This window comes from Hypanus sabinus, chromosome 5 (assembly GCF_030144855.1).
Source record: "Hypanus sabinus isolate sHypSab1 chromosome 5, sHypSab1.hap1, whole genome shotgun sequence".
NCBI lineage: Eukaryota > Metazoa > Chordata > Chondrichthyes > Myliobatiformes > Dasyatidae > Hypanus > Hypanus sabinus.
In genome coordinates this window covers 110,260,041-110,277,634 of record NC_082710.1, presented here as the reverse complement: position 1 = coordinate 110,277,634, position 17,594 = coordinate 110,260,041, and the positions used below count along the sequence as shown (strand labels likewise).

The 17,594-nt window shown below is 39.4% G+C and overlaps 1 protein-coding gene across 5 annotated transcripts in view; it reads left to right on the top strand.

Moving 5' to 3' along the window:
- The window catches only part of LOC132394323 (ras-related protein O-RAL), an 86,260-nt gene that overhangs the window by 40,524 nt on the left and 28,142 nt on the right, over window positions 1-17,594 (top strand). For 2 of the 5 annotated variants that reach the window (XM_059970326.1, XM_059970325.1), the window contains one exon: window positions 9,920-10,082. In XM_059970326.1, the coding sequence (XP_059826309.1) occupies window positions 9,969-10,082 (114 nt within the window). In that variant the 5' untranslated portion in view covers window positions 9,920-9,968. Of the gene's footprint in view, window positions 1-3,386; window positions 3,495-9,919; window positions 10,083-17,594 lie in introns of all 5 variants that reach the window. The other 3 variants (XM_059970327.1, XM_059970328.1, XM_059970329.1) reach the window with 2 other exon arrangements.

Genomic DNA, 17,594 nt, shown 5'->3' with positions numbered 1-17,594 from the left:
TTTTACTTAGGATATTATGTTGTAAAAAATAAACTTACAAAGGGGAATCTTAATTTGGAGTCTTAAACACTTTTTGTTCATTATATCTTTAACCTGCCTTTTTCTCAGACTACAATTGCAAGAAAAAAGTTTGTGAGCTGCTGGGGTAATACATTCTACAAAATTGGAGGTGTGGGTTGTAGAGCTGACATGCCCTATTTTTTTAAAAAAGGACATACAAAGTCACGCTACTGACAAAGCCTGCTCTCTCAAGAAAAATATGTTTATGTGTACCATGCCTTGATCAAAACAATTTTCAGAGGAAAATTTAGAAGAAGAATTGTAGAAATGCATGAAGCTGGAAAAGGCTACAAAAGCACTTCTAAAGACCTGAGTGTTCATCAGTCCACAGTAAAATAATTTGTCTACAAATGGAGGAAATTCATTGCTTGTTGCTACTCTATTAAGGAAGGGGCATCTTGAAAAGATCACAGTAAGAGCACAACTTGCAATATTGAAGGAGATGAAAAAGACCTGCAGAAATCTCTGGAACTTTTTAAAGTCTTTGTTCATGTGTCCACTGTAAGAAAAATACTGAACAAGAATGGTGTTCATGGAAGGACACCATGGAGGAAACCACTGCTCTCCAAAAAAAACATTGCTGCACGTCTGAAGTTTGCAAAAGATCACCTGGATGTTCCACAACACTTCTGTGACAATATTCTATGGACAGATCAGACAAAAGTTGAACTTTTTGGCAGAAATGCACATTGTTTGGGGGGGGGGGGGGAGGACATTGCACACCAACACCAAAACTCATCCCAACTGTGAAGCATGGTGGAAGAAGGAGCATGGTTTGGGGCTGTTGGAATTCAAAATTGTTTCAAGACATTTTACAGGAGAATACCAGGGTAGCAGTCCGTCACCTGAAGCTTTATAGAAATTGGATGCTGCAACAAGGCAATGATCCAAAACGAGTAAATCAACTACAGAACAGTTTAAAAAGAACATTTGTGGATTGGAATGACCAAGTCAGAGACCAGACCTTAATCCCATTGAGATGCTGTGGCATGACCTGAAGAGGGCAGTTCATGCATAGTATTCCAGAAATATTGATGAACTGAAGCAGTTTTGTATGGAGGAATGGCCTAAAATTCCTCCTCACCATTGTGCAAGTATGATCAGGAAATATTTGGTGGAGGTTATTGCTGCTGAAGGAGGTTCTACCAGTTATTAAATACCAGGGTTCACATACCTTTTTTTCCCCCAGCTTGGACTGTGAATAATTAAACAATGTGTTCAATAAAGACAGGTAAAATACAATTGTTGTTAGTTTAGGCAAATTGTGTTTGTCTACTATTGTGACTTAGATTAAGATCAGACCACATTTGCTGAGTAATTCATGCAGAAAACCAGGTAAAGGGTTTACAGACTTTTTCTTGGAACTGTATATGCACACTTAAATCAAAACTCTTTGTATTGCTAACCTATTTCACCTGACATATTAATTAGAATATTATTTTACCTTGCTTTGTTAATGCTACCTATCTTGCATGTGAATGCTGTCTCTGGATTTAACTCAAAGTGTTTGCAATTAATACAGGTTTCCCCTGCTATCTGAAGGTAGAACGTACCTATGAAACAGTTTGTAAATCGAAATGTCGTAAAGCGAAGAAGCAATTACCATTCATTTATATGGGAAACATTTTTGAGCATTCCCAGACCCAAAAAATAATCTATCAAATAACACATAAAACTTAAAATAACACTAACATATAGTAAAAGCAGGAATGATATGATAAATATACAGCCTATGTAGGTACGGTATAGATTCACTTAACAAACTTAGGAAGACAGTGAGCCGAAATCTATTTGGAGAAAAAAAAATCAGCACGTACACACATGTGCACATACACACATGCGCAAACAAGGCTTCATGGTCATTGTAATCTTACTCGGGGTAAACACGTATAAAGCGGGTGCCTTTTTTTCGTAAAAGCGAACATCCTCTTTGGTAAGCGAAAACAGGTACTAATGTAAGTCTTTCGTAACAGCGAGTTGTCGTAAAGCGAACGTTCGAAAAACAGGACACCTGTATTTAAAAAAGAAATCGCAGCACTTTCAGGATGCAACATAATTTCTAGGTGAAGGTTGATGGAGAGCCTTGAGCATACTCTGGTGGTATGTGTGCTTGGTTGGAGTTTGTGCACCTTGTGAGGTCTCTATCCACACAAAGTTCTCGGGTATCACCTGAATATTTCATTGTATATTACATGCTATACCTTTTTAATTAGTATAAGTAGTTCAATTTGTAAAGGTTTGTGACTAAAGGGGAAACTTGCAGCAGAATGAGCAGTTCAAGATTGTTTATCAGTACACAGTGTAAAGGAAAATGAAGTATTGTTACTCCAGATGTGATGCAGCACAAAAAAATAAATAACACAACAATAAAAAACACAGTAAAAAAATATATATATTTACAGGAGTGTGTGTAATTGTGTGAGTGTGTATATATCTGTGGATGGGTGACTAACAGGAAAAGATAAAGTAGTGGTGTGGAGGGGTAGGTTAGTGGGTGGAAGTGTTGCTTGCTGCTTGGGGAAAGTAACTTTTTTGTCTGGTGGTCCTGGTGTGGATGCTATGTATCCTACCTAATGGGAGTGGGACAAACAGTCCATGGGTAGGATGTTACTGGCCCCTTTCCAGCACCCTCTGGTATATATGTCCTTGCTGGCTGGTGCCAGTGAAGCATTGGGTGGTTTTGACTACCTGTGCTAGAGCCTTTCTGTCTGCTGCAGTGCAGTTTCTGTGTTGTGCAGTGATGCAGCTTGCGAAGATGCTCTCTACGGCACACCTACAGAAAGTCCTGAGTATTGATGTGCACCATTCAGCTCTCTTCAGCCACCTCGAAGTAAAAGATGTTGGTGAGCTTTCCTGATTGTGTTGGATATGTTCTGGAACAATGAGAGGTTGTATGAGATTGGCACTCTTAGGTGTTTGAAAATGCTTGCACTTTCCATTATTGGGCCACCAGTGTAATGAGGGGTGTCAGCGGTGTGAGTTCTCCTGAAATTGAAAGCCATCTCCTTTGTTTTGTTGACGATAAAGAGGTTATTTGCCTACCACCAGATCTTGAGCTCTTCTATCTCCTCTCTGTAGGACCTTATCGCTGTTGGCGATGTGCCCTGCTGCTGTTTTGTTATTGGTGAACTTGACAATGTGATTACTCGGGTGTTTGGCTGTGCAGTCGTGTGTGAACAGTGTATATAGAAATAGGTTCAGCTCACAGCCCTGGGAGACACCCGTATTGAGGATAATTGGGAGAGGAAATTGGGAAGGGCTACAGTACTTCACCACTACAGTAAACATTCAGTCTGTTTGTGGAACTTTCTTTTCTGTTTTCTCAGTGTAACAATATGGGAGTGTATGGTTGTGGTCTTCCAGCAGTTACAAACCTGTGAACAAGAAAGGCAGTTCTTTCTCTTTTGCTGTGTTTTGCAGCTGATCGTGTACCGGTGAGTAACAAATTTCACCGCTTACAATTGCAGCCATATCAAAGCACAGCATTGTATACAAAAACGTAAATGTGTGTGCAACTTGATTTGACAGTGTGGCTTTTTCATCACCTCTGCCCTTTGCTTCAGGACATTGTACAAGATTGGATCCATGTGTTGATAACTAGAAGTGCACATCCAAAGTTGTACAATTATGACAGCAATTGCAAACAAGGTATAAAGGTGAACAATTAGAACCTGAGCTGAGCCAGTGAGGGAAACATTTTTTTTAAACAAACATGTTTTAACTATTGGGATAAGATTTGCAGTGAGAAGTCCAGGATATAATGACTACATTCTTAAACCTTCAGTGCCTTGGAAGTACCTCCCAGATTGCATTTGCCTAGATGGAGATCAGTAGACTCTCAAGTCCAGACATGACCTTGAGTTCCTGATCTTCTCATCTGCTCTTTTCATTTAAATCAACAACTTCATAGATATTTGTGGTCTTGTGTCAGATTAACAATTTGCTTTTTCCATGCTCCCATTCTTCTCTTCCCTTGCAACTTTGTTTGCCCTTAGTTAACTGCGCAAGCTCTGAGTTTTTATATAGATGTGTGGTGGGAAGTGAATTGACTGGTTACATCACCACTTGGTATGGAACACCAATGCCCTTGAATGGAAAATCCCACAAAAAGTAGTGGATACGGCTCAGGCCATCATGGGCAAAGCCCTCCTTACCATTGAGCATACCTACATGAAATGCCGTCGCAGGAAAGCAACATCCATCGTAAGAGACCTCCACAGCACAGGCCAAGCTCTCTTCTTAACTGCTGCCATTAGGGGAGCTTCAGGACCCACACCACCAGGTTCAGGAATAGATATGACCCCTCAACCATCAGGTTCTTGGACCAGAGAAGGATAACTTCACTCAGTGGCTCTCGCCCATCACTAAACTGTTCCCATAACCTATGGTCTCACTTTTGATTACTCCTTATCTCAAGCTCTTGATATGTATCGCTTATTTATTTATTATTTCTCTTTTGTGTTTGCACGTTTGTCTTTAGCACAATGGTTGTTTGTCCATTCTGTTGGGTGCAGTCTTTCATTGATTTTATTGTGAATGCCTGCAAAAAATGAATCTCAGGATTGTATATGGTGACATTTATGAACTTTGGTAACTTACTTTGAACTTTGTGAACCAATTCAGTTACTCTCAATCAATGTCTTAAGGATTATCCTGAAGATATCTCTGATAATATAAAAATACCAGTGAACTCTGCTATTCGGCTAAGTTAATAAATAGTTAATCAGTTTTTTTTTTGTTCCCATTCTCTAAACATCTTACAATTTGGGGATTGAAGTACTTTTATTAAAAGCCAGTAAGCAACATAAAATATTGAACAGAAACAAAGTAGAGGAAGCATCCAGCAGGTGAGGCTGTACCTGTGAGAGGAAAAACAACAGATTCAAAGCCCCAGGTCAGAGAGACTCTTCATCAGAACTACATTTCTGATGTTTGATATACTGCTTTTAATATTATTTGAAACTAATGGGAAGGGCACTTAGTCATAGGGCACTACAGCACAGAAACAGGTTCTTTGGCCCATATAGGCTATGCTGAACTATACCATCTGGACTATTGCCCTCCATACTTCTCCCATCTGTGTACTTAAATGTTGCAATCAAGTCTGCATTCACCATTTGCACTGACAGCTCGTTCTACACTGTCACCACCCTCTGAGTGAAGAAGTTCCCCCTCATGTTCCTCTTAAATATTTCATACATCACTCTAAATCCATGACCTCTAGTTTTAGTGTCATCCAACCTTGATGGAAAAAGCCTGATTGTATTAACTCTGTTTATACCCTTCATAATTTTGTATATCTCTATCATGTGAATTCCAAGTGACTGAACCTTCTCGACAGTCTCCAATGGGGACTTTGTCAAAGGCTTTGCATAAGCCCATATGAGGCAACATCCATTGCCTTTCCTTGCGACTAGTGGCAAGAATATTTTAAAAAAGTGACTGAGCTTTGGGTGACTAGCATGGCATGTGCAGAAGAGTGGATTGAGCAGGGAATTTTTGACTGAAATCAAAGTGATAATTGCAACTTGGTATGTTGTGTCGGATCTGGTGAGTTTTGATCTGCAGATTCTTTCAGGAGTCGAAGAATGAGTTGAAAACTTGTTGCTTCATGATCGTTTACTGAAAGTTTAAAACAAAGTAACAGGCACAAGGCACATGAAACTAAAGAACAAAGAAACTAAGGAAAAGAGAAAGACTGCTTGGTGATTTTTGCAGAAACACTTTTATACTGAGACGAGAAAATCTGATTCAGGTTCTGATGAATACCCTCAGCCCAAAACGTTGACTGTTTACTCTTTTCCATAAGATGCTACCTGGCCTGGTGAGTTCCTCCAGTGTTTTGTGTGTTACTTTTTTATCGAGATGAGGCAGATTCCTGAGATAGGTGGGGGCCTATTGGAAGATACACATGTATAGTATGTTTGACACTCGGTCAAAGAAAAATTAAAGGCGATGAACTGTTTTATAAGTGTTATATCATTTTACCACCAGTAGGTAGAGTCAAACACCAAATGTTATGTTAGTTATGTTAGTGAAACAAGACATTCAGTCTTGCTAAAAACTTATTAATTGAATTAATACCTTGTAAAGCATAAAGAACAACAGATTCCAACAGTCTTAACCTTACTAACATGCCACGTTCATTCACTGTGTGTCCCTCCATTAATCGAGGTTGACCATGGACCTTGTGTCCTCACTATCCATGTTTTTGGTGCAGCACTGTCTGTGACTGTCGAGCCTAATGCAGGAGTAATCTAGTGTGCTGGTGACAAACATTGTACGCTGCCATCTTTGTTTTTTACTGAGAGTTTGATGTTCCCCCACACTTATGTGGTGAGGCAGGCAAGAGTTGTTGCAGCCTTCCTGATGTGCTTGTCAATTTTTGCTTCCAGGAGAGGTTGTTACTGATGATGGGCGCTGAGTATGTGAACTGATGAACAATATCCAGTTGTAGTTAACAATGGTAATGTCTTGTGGTGCCTCTATGTCACTTATCAAGATGTATATTGTTTTCAGATTGATAAACCACATTCCTTGCAAGCCTGGGAGAAGCAAGCCATCATTTTGTGGAGGTGTTGCACAGTGTGGGTTGCAACTGCTGATTCATCAGCAAACAGCATGTCTCTGATCGTAGCTTTGTGCACTTTGGTTTGGTTCTTAGGTGGATGAGGTTTAAAAGCCTGCCATCTGATCTAGTGGGGAGATAGGTCCCCTCTGTTGCAATGGCTCAGGAGAAGTGCAAAGAAGACCCAAAGAGCATTGGGCTGAGACTGCAGCCTTGCTTGCTGCCGCTGCTTATGTTAAAGGGCTCCAAAGTGCTGCTATTGTACTGCACTGTCCCCTTCATGTTGTTGTGGAAGGAGTTGATCCTGCTCTGTAGTTCTGATGGGCAGCCTACCTTGGCGAGGATCTGAAAGAGCTGGTCTCTGCTGACCAAATCAAATGCCTGGGTGAGATCAATAAACACAATGTTGAGGGGCTTCTGTTGTTCTCTGTACTTCTGGAGTTGAGCACAGAAACCACTCTGATTCAGGTAGACACATTCAGCCAACTTCTATTGTTGAACCAAGAAGACTCCGTCAAAGACTTTGTCAGTACACTCGAGGCTATAGATGTTATTTCATAGACGTTCCATTTCTCTTTGACGGTTTCCAGGCTACTGGTGCTCAGTTCCTTCTTGAAGGACTCAGCAGCCAAATGCTGCAGCAAGTCTTGGTGAGACATCTTGCTGATGTCAATGCAATGGTGACCTTGTTTAAAGTGATGGAATTTCTTTGATTGCAGTCTGATCTTGCAAAAACACTAGTTAGTGATCAGTGTCGCTATTTGTGCTATGGTAGGAATGTGTGAAAAGTGTGTTCCTGCGATAAAAACCATGTTCATAATAAACCAACCCCCATAGCATCTTCTACGGAGTATGTCTAGCAACTGTATATGTACTTTCTTCATCAGTAATTTATAAAGTTTTTAAATTTAGTCTTCTATTTTGAGGTAAAATCTTCTCTTGCCTTGGCAAAATTTACTCCTATCCATCATGTGTCCTGGTATAGAGTCACATAGTGGCAATGATCATTGTGGGAACATAATTTTTACTAACTGCAATTAAACATGTTTGGGGAAATGGCAGTTCTGACTGTAAGTGGTTTGATGTATAGCAAATGAGCATTCCAGATAAGGCATTGTACCTCTGTTTTCCAAATCCGAACACTGATCAGGGTTTGAAGCACACATTTGCTTTTTACCCTTCAGCTTTGTTTCATATACGCCTCACCCCCTTGTGACCTCTGTCCTTTCTTTTAACAAGAATAAATCCACTATTAGAATTTATCACTGATCATCATTTTCCTTTAGCATCACTGTCCACAAAGTTTACTTGTTTAGTGTTCTTCAGATCTGAACGATTACTACATAGTCGAGCAGAGTTTCAATCATAACCTCTTTCCTGCTTGCTATTACTTCAGATCACGAAATTTAGTTGGAAAGCATTTCTGGTAGGTCCACTCGTATTTTCATTTTTGTTCTTGCCAATTGCTGTTTTGGACCCCTTGCCACCTCGTGATTTTTTTTTGCATCTCACTGTGTTAGTCAGACACCCTGGTAGCATAATGCTATTACAGCTTGGGGCATTGGAGTTCAATTCTGGCAGCCTCTATAAGAAAGTTCGTAGCTTTCTCCACAGGGAATGCTTGAGTTTCCTCCCACAGTTCAAAGTAGTACAGGTTAGTAGGTAAATGGTCATTGTAAATTGTTCTGCGATTAGGCTAGGGTTAATCACCGCTGGGTGGTGCGGCTCAGTGGGCCAGAAGGGCTTATTGTATCCCTAAGTAAATAAAGTAGTGTTTCTATTCTCATTTTTAGCAAGAATCTTAATTATATTGTTATTAGCATACGCATTTTGATTAATTTTGCAATCATAAATATTTTAAATTCTATATTTTCTAATGAATAATTCTGTACTGTAATTAATTTAACTGCATTTATCAGGATTAATTGCAAAGAGGCTGCACAGATGGCCCATTGTTTAGTGTTGCCAGGGTTCAGAGCTTGCTCGATTTACACTCTGGAGTTGTTCATAGTGCCAGTTTGATAAATGGCTCAAGCATACTTACCCCAAACTTGATCTCTCGATTGCTTTGGCTGTGATCCTAAAAGTTGACTACATCTTGGAAAATGCAGCTGAATGAATTGGAGTGTAATTGTTATTTTCTTTGCAGTTTAACAATTAATTATCTACTTGCATTTTAAGTAATTCTTGTATCCATATAACAGTTTAATATGCCTCTCATGGTTATACAAAGTATAATTCTGGAAAGCTCTGGAAAATTGTTTGTTCTGCATTATTTAAATAAGTGCTTTTTCATTGGTTAACTTAGTACTGCAGTATTTGACGAAGTGCATTTTCATTGGTTGATTCTTATCTACAAATTTGAATGGAGTTTTCCTCCTTTCTGTAGTTTAAAAATAGCAGTTCCACGCTGAGCCCCATCTTAGCATCTTAGTCTCTGTCTTTCAGCTTTCTGCTACTAGCTTTTCTATCTACACTTAATAAAATGATCGTGAAGCAACAAGTTTTGTGCCTTTTTCCTGACTTCTAAAGGAACCTTGGTTTAAAAATAACATAATTCATTTCTGAATTCTACATACTACAAATATCTAAATTTCTGTGCATTATTTTTATGACATAGGATATTTAAGATTTAGTTTTCCTCTTTTGATTTTGTTTTGTTTTAAAGTTAATCTCTGTAGCAAGTGATTATGATTTGCGAAACTGTTTCCATCTCTCGTGGACCTCGCTCCAATTTAATGAACAAGGAATATGCCACATATTTCTATTATGATCAATGTTTAGCTACAATTTTAAAAGAAAGTTTGAAAGGAAAATTCTTAATTTATGATGGAAAATGGCTGCATGCATATTTGCTCCGTTAACTCAAATATGCCCGGAACCATCATGTAATTGTTGCCTCATAAACACAAGAGATTCTGCAGATGCTCCAGAGTAATGCTGGAGGAACTCAGCAGGTTGGGCAGCATCTATGGAGAGGAATAAACGGTCAACATTTCGGTCTGAGATCTTTCCTCAGGACTGGAAAAGAAAGGGAGAAGAAGGTGGGGGGAGGGAAAAGAACTGCAAAAAGTCTGGTGATAGGTAAGACTGGGTGAAGGGGAAAGAGGGTGGTTTGGGAAGGGGGGATGATGCTGGGAGGTGAGAGGTGCAAGAGATAAAAGACTGAAGAAGGAAACTGATAGAAAAAAGTGGAAATATGCATGGAGCCATCATGTACTTGCCTGCTTGTTATTTTAATATCTGTTCTTATTCAGTGACAGCACAGTGAAATTTGTTTTTCATTTCCAGCAGAGTGTGCAAATAAAGGACGAGTTATCCATTTGACAATCAATCTAAAATGGCAGCTAACAAGAATAAGAATCAGAGCTCGTTGGCCCTGCACAAAGTGATTATGGTGGGCAGTGGAGGCGTAGGCAAGTCGGCGCTAACCTTGCAGTTCATGTACGATGAGGTAAGATGGCATCTTGATTGGAACTTGGCTTTAAGAAGAGTATCTTTGTATTGTTTAGGTAGGGCAAATTTATAGCTTAAATTGTTGCTGTAGTTCTGATAACATCTTAGTGTGCTGACACAGACATATTAATCCTGTTATAAAGGACAATTTTTTTAAAAAAGTAGTAGTTAGGAAGCTGAACAATTCAGAAACAGTAAAGGAATTCTTGTTGCATTTTTCCTGATATTTTTTTCTTGTCAATTTTGTTTTTAGAGGATGCAGTTCATCTTCTAAACTCTCAGAATTTAGTTTTAAATGCCTACAATTTCTGGAGTATATGTAGGTAGGTTCATGAAATACACTTTGTTTAAACATTACCTTGCAATAGATAAATTTGAATGAAGTTTGTTTTCCCCATTTGGTTGAGTTCTGTCCTTACAGCATTAAGACTTAAGTGAGATGGCATTTTAAAAAAAAAGTCTCCTGCAATAATAATGAAAATAATTTCTTGGAGCCATGCCAAAATTCACATTTTAAAAGACATCTAGATTCCTACAAGGGTAGGAGAGGTTTAGAGGGCTATGGGCCAAACATGGGCAGATATGATCAGCTGACTGGGCAACACTGTGGGTGAGTTGGGTTGAAGAGCATTTCCCATGCTGGATAACTCTGACTCCAGGGGTGGTGAATCTCTGTTATTCCTTGCATTGGAATCATTTGGTATTTAAAAAGGAAGCAGATATATTTTTAAAGGATCATGAAATAGAAGCTGAAGTTCAGAAGGGGGAGTTTGCAGCCTGGGCAGGTTAGCTGTGACCATGTTGATCATATAATTTGAGAAGCTGAGTGACTTGCGTTCCCATGTACTCGATAGCTAGATTGCACGGATGTTGTTCTAACTGCTATCTGATTCTAATGCAGAGTACACACAAATAACGAAAGAACATTTCATGTATCAATTTGGATGGATTGGAGGAAAAAGTTAATTAAAACCCAAGTTTTCTTGCAGTAACTTATAACATTTTGGTAACGTTTGCATTATTAAAGTTCAAAATAAATTTATTGAAGTACATGTATGTCACCATACACGCAGTTCATCTTGCGGAAATACACAGTAAACCCAAGAAGCACATTAGAATCAATGAAAGACCACACCCAACAGGATAGACAAACAACCAATGTGCAAATGACAACAAACTGAAAATACAAAAACAAGAAAAAATAAATAGGCAATAAATATCGAGAGTCCATAGGTTGTGGGAACAGTTCAGTCAGGGTTGAGTGAAGTTATCCCCTCTGGTTTAGGAGTCTAATGGATGAGGGGTAATAACTGCTCCTAAACCTGGTGGTATGGGCCCTGAGACTCCTGTACCACCTCCCTCATGACAGCAGCTATTATATCAAATACCTACTGGCTGATTGACTTTTGGGACCACGCTAAAGCTTTTGTGAATTCATTCTTAACAAGAGCACTGGTGCTGGCTTATGAAACTAATCTTCTAATATCAGCAGTGAGCATTCCCAGGCAAATCGTTATTTGGAAGCTCAGAATACTTTGCTTTAATCCAATTTTCAAAGAGCACCCTCTGCTGTACTAAAGTGTTACTTCCCATTTATTTTCCACGATCTTGCCAGATTGAGATTGATCATGTAAGCTAAATATAAGAAGGCAGTGTACCTCCAGAAAGTACTAAAATTGCCCAATTTTTTATGCAGTGCTTGGTATTTTATTTAAAAATGTATACTTAAATCTCCATTGTTATATAGTAATTTAGTATGTAAGTGTAAACATCGTGTTCACAATCAATATTTGGAAATTTAAAATGAATTGAAAGCTGCATTTAATTAGTCTACTTGATCTGAAGCAATAAAGAAAATTCATTAGTACAGATCCACTGTGGATTGTTTAAAAATATTTCCAAAAGTTCAGAATGTCAAAGGTGAGAAGTTATTTGTCTCAACAGAAGATATCATCCCTAATATCTTGGCACTTCCACTTTAGTAGCTATTAATTTTTCTTTGCTTTTTGCTCACAGCAAACAAATTATTCTAAGTGTTTCCCTTTCACTGACTGCTTAAGCATATGTCTTTTTCTCCCTGATGTCTGAAATTTAAAAAAAGCTTATATCTGCCATTTCATATAAATCATTGTTTTCTTTGTATAGTGTTTCAGATTGTAGAGTTTAGACGTCTTAATCATTGTCTTTTTGTTTATTTTCATCTTCTAGCTTTTCATATATATATAGTTATGACATGTTTACTAGTGTGCAACAAATTTAAACTGATAGTGAATAGTAAAAAAATTATCACTTTATTTTTGTTGCAGTCTAGTTTGTTAGTGTAAGCTGTCTGTCTAATCCTGTCTCGATACTATTAATATGAGGCTAATTTTTTATTCCTTTTAATTGGGGTTTGGATGAGAAATAAAGAGACTGAGTCAAAGGATGAGCTGGATGACAAAACATGGGACCCAAGTTGTTTCAGGATGCTACGTAATGTGATGTAAAGTATGATTGGGTAAAAGTTTCTTTGAGAGACTGTATGAGATTTGAGGGCATACGGTGTTATCAATGGTATCAAAGACCGGGTGGCAGTAAGCTATTTGTAATAAAATGTAATTTTGGTTAGGATGATTTTGGTGTAATGATATAGTGGGAATTGCTACAATTAATACTTTAAAAATAAAAGGGGGCATTACTGTACATTTCAAAGTTACAAAAGTTAAATAACTTCAAAGCAGCACACAAACAGTGCTGGAGGAACTCATTAGGTCAGGCAGCAACTATGGAAATGAATAGATAGTTGACGTTTCGGGCTGAGACCCTTCTTCAGGACTAGAAAGGAAGGGGGTAGATACCAAAATAAAAGTTAGGGAGGGGAGGATAGCTAAATGGGTAGGAAAGGTACAGGACTGGAGAGAAAGGAATCTGATAGGAGTAAGAGAAGGGGGAGGTGATGGGCAGGTGAGAAGGTCAGACTGGGAAGTAGAAGAAGAGGGGAGCTGGAGGGAAAAATTTTTAACTGGAAGGAGAAATTAATATGCCATCAGTTTAGAGGCTACCCAAATAGAATCCAAGGTGTTGCTCCGTCACCCAAAGGGTGGCCTCATCTTGGCACAAGAGGAGGCCATGGACCGAGTGTGTCAGATTGGGAATTGGAATTGATGTTGGGCCACAGGAAGTTCCGCTTTTGGCAGATGGAGCAAAGTTGCTCGATGAAGCCGTCCTCCAATTTACATCAGGTCTCACCAGTGTGGAGGAGGCCACATCAGGAGCACTGGACACAATACTTGACCTAGCAGATACACAGATGAAGTATTGCCTCACCTGGAAGGGCTATTTGAGGCCCTGAATGGAGGTGAGGGAGGAGGTAATTGGGTAGGGGTAGCATTTTGCCTGCTTGCATGGATGAGATTAGTGGAAGAGATGAATGGACAAAGAAATGGAGGGAGCGATCCTTATGGAGAGGGGAGGTAAAGATGTGTTTAGTGGTAGTATCCCTCGAGATGGTGGAAATTATGGATGTGGAGGCTCATGCGGTGGTAGGTAAGGATAAAAGGAACTGTTCAGGTGGGGTGAGCACAGTTGTTCAGGAAATGGAGCAGGTGTGGGTGAGGGCAGCAACAGTACAGGTGGCGGGCAGCCCCTTTCTTTGAAGATGGAAGACATCTCTGATGTCCTGGAAAGGAAAGCCACATTCTGGGAACAGATGTGGTGGAGACAAAGGAACTGCAAAAAGGGAATGCCATTTCACAGTAGACAGGGTGGGAAGGAGTATAGTCAAGATAACTGTGGGAACTGGTAGGTTTATAAATGATGTTGGTTGACAGTTTGTCTCCAGAGACGAAGACAGAGATCGAAAAAGGGGAAGGAGGTGTCAGAAATGGAACAAGTAAATTTAAGGGTAGGGTGGAAGTTGGAGGCAAAATTGATGAAATTGACCTTAGCGTGGGTTCATGAAACAGCACCAATACAGTCGTCAATGTAGCGGAGGAAAAGTCGGGGAGATTACTGAGGGAGGCTTGGAACATGGACCTGTAGCTAATGAAAAGGCAGGCATTGCTAGGGCCCACGGCTACCCTTTGAGTCTGGAGAAAGTGAGAGGAGCTGAAGGAAAATTTGGATGGTAAGAACCATTTCTGCCAGACGGAGTGTGATGGAGTGAACTGGTTGGTTCTTTTATTGGGAATGAAGCGGACGTCTTTAAGGCTGCCTTGATGGTGAATAGAAGGACTGGGACTGGACATCGATGGTGAAAATGTGGTGGTAAGTGCCAGGGAATTGAAAGTTAGTAAGGAGATTGAGAGCAAGAGAAGTGTCATGGGTGTAGGTGAGAAGGGACTGAATCAGGGGGATTAGGATGGAGTCAAGGTACGAGGAAATGAGTTCAGTGGGGCAGGAGCAGGCAGAGACAGTGAGCTGATTGAGGTCAGTTTTGTTTGTGGATCTTGGATAAGAGGTAGAAATGAGCAGTGCAAGTTAAGGGAACTATGATTTTGGTGGCAGTGGATGGGAGTTCTCCAGAGATGGAGGTTAGTCATGGTGTCAGAGACAGTTTTCTGGTTGTCCGGAGAAGGGTCCTCTTGAAGGGGTAGGTATGTGGAGGTGTCTCAGAGTTGCCAGCAAGCCTTGGTACCCCCTTTATCTGTGTGTTTGATGGTGAGGTTGGGATTCGTGCTGAAAGAGTGGAGGCGGTGTGTTCAGAGTAATTTTGGATGTTTTTGCAGAAGGAATTATGACTATAATTTAGAGTTAAGGCCATATCGAAGAGGAATCTACTTGTAGTAGGAACTAGGAAGGCAAAATATTGGTAATAGTTAATACAGCTTAGAAATGAGATCTTTGACCCACTGTGTCTTTGCCATCAAGAACATATTTACACTAATCACATTGTACTACAGTTGGTCTGTAGACTTGGCTGTTCAAATGCTTGGCTAGACACTTGAATGTAGAGTATCTCTGCCTTCTCCACCCCCTTGGACTGTGCATTCTGGTTTTGAACTTCCTCTTGTTGAACAATTTCTTTTTCTCTAAGCCTCCAACTTCAAACACCTATACTCTAGTTTTAGGTACCTTTACTATGGAAAGAAAGTTTCTTAATCTACCCTGTTTGTGCAGTTCATTATTTTGTATTCCTCAAGTTCCTCCTTTGTGTTCTCTTATCCAAGGCAAGCAACCCAGTTTCTCATGACCAAGAAGTTCCATCTCAAGCAACATCCTGTTGAATCTCCTCTGTACTCCAATGCAATTGTATCCTTCCTGTTTTGTGGTGACCAGACCTGCACAGTGTATAGCAGTTGCAACTTTGTCAGTGATTTTTATATGGTTGTAACAAAACTCTGGTCTCTTTTTCTGTGTTCTGGGAAATAAAGGCAAATATTCCATGTACCTCGTTCACTACTTTATTTACCTGGCTGACACCTTTTTAGGATCCTGCACTGTACTCTATGCCTCTGTTCTTTGATAGACCCTAGGATCATTGTATACAGTCAGTAGCCACTTTATTAGCTACACCTGTACCTTCTGCAAAATCTAATCAGTCAATGAACTGGGAGTACCTCAGTGCATAAATGCATGCAGTCATAGCCAAGAGGTTCAGTTGTTCAGACGAAACATCAGAATGGGAAAGAAATGTGATCTAAGTGACTTTGACTGTGGAATGGTTGTTGGTGCCAGATGGGGTGGTTTGAGTATGTCAAACTGTTAATTCCCTGGGATTTTCATACATAAGTCTCTAGAACAGGGGTTCCCAACCTGGGTCCATAGACCCTTTGTGTTGGTCCATGGCATTAAAAAAAAGTTGGGACCCCTGGTCTAGAGTTTACAGAGCATGGTGTGAGAAACAAAAACCATACAGTGAGCAGCAGTTCTGTGGGTGAAAATGTTTTGTTAATGAGGAGGTCAGAGAATGGTCAGCCTGGTTCAAGCTGATGGTAACTCATATAATCACACACTACTACAGTGGTGTGCAGAAGAGCATCACTAAGTGCACAACACGTACAACCTTGAAGTGGATGAACTACGGCAGATGACCACTAACATATACTCAGTCACTGCTTTATTAGGTGAGAAAGTGACCAAGGAGTATATGATTCAAAGATTCAAAGTACATTTATTATAAAGTTTGTATGCAGTATACGATCCTGAGATTTGTCTTCCTACAGACAGCCATGAAACAAAGAAACAGATCATGGAACCTGTTCAAAGAAAAACATCAAACAGCTAACACAAAAAAAATGAACAAATGATACAAATGACAAAAAAAGTGAAAGACACAGAATATACAACATGAAACCGCAAAGTCATTGAAACAGTCTAGGACCGTTCAGTATTATGACCCTTCCAGGACCAACTTTTATGCCATCTACAAACCTTGTAATCAAACTTCTATTCACATTTTCATATATATATCAAACCTAACACTGTGTGTGTGTGTAGCTTCCTTGACATTCTAATTTATTGAAGTATCCTTCTACAGTTTATACATTCATAATAGATTGGAGCTGTTTTCAATTCTGTATCTGCTTTGTGCTTTTTTTTAAAATCTAATCCTTTTGTCTCCGGAATTCCTTGGAATTTTTGTCCTTTTTACCCTTTTGAGAACACATCGGCCCAAGTGATTTGTTCTGTTGGAATTGGGTTAACTGTTCTAATTGGTGAAAATAAGAGATTGGAGAGAAACCAGAGTGCAAAGCTGTTTCAAGTGTACATCTGTTGGAGCCTTCAAGTTTTGTAATGAAATGGTGGTCTTAATATTTGTGGCAAAGCAGTCGTAAACTCATTTTACTTTAGAGCGTAAGTGGTAATGGCAGAGAAGGAGCTTCATTTTACTATTGTGCTAGCTAGAGGGACCAGTAAGGATGAAGGTACAGCTGGGTTTCAGTTAAAATCAAGAAGGTAATGGAACCCACCACAAAATTTGGAAAGCAAGGATTTGACTTGTGCGTACCCGGACTTCCCAGAAATAACTTTCGAAGGGATAGTAATTATTAATTCATAATGAAGTAAGGGAAGAAAGATGAATGGCATGAGTTGGAAACTTTTGCCATCATTCAGGGGAATAATTTGAGAATGCAGGCTTTAAATTTTAATGTTGGTTTGTATCAGGAATTAGTTTCCCGTGTTAAATTATTATAAACACCTTGAAATGGATCATGACTTAATCTTCACATTTTGCTCAACTTGCTTTACCAGTTCTATTTTATCCTCCTGGTATTGTTGTGACTAAGTGCCAACCTCTTCACTGCCAAAATACAAGCTTCCCATCTTGTTGCTCTCAACTGCAAAGCCTTGGGTGGGATTTTACCCACCTCCTTACAAATAGATAATTTCATCTACCCTGTTAAATCGTAATCTTTTAAAAATGGGTCAATCGTTGACTTATTCTCTTTCATTGAACAATGTTTAAGAATCTGCATAAAAAAAATACTATTCTCACCATTGTTGTTGCTTCAGTTTTTCTTTGAACTGAACTACCCAATAATATCTCTATCTCACTCATGAGGTCCTATTTCACATGAAATCCATTGTT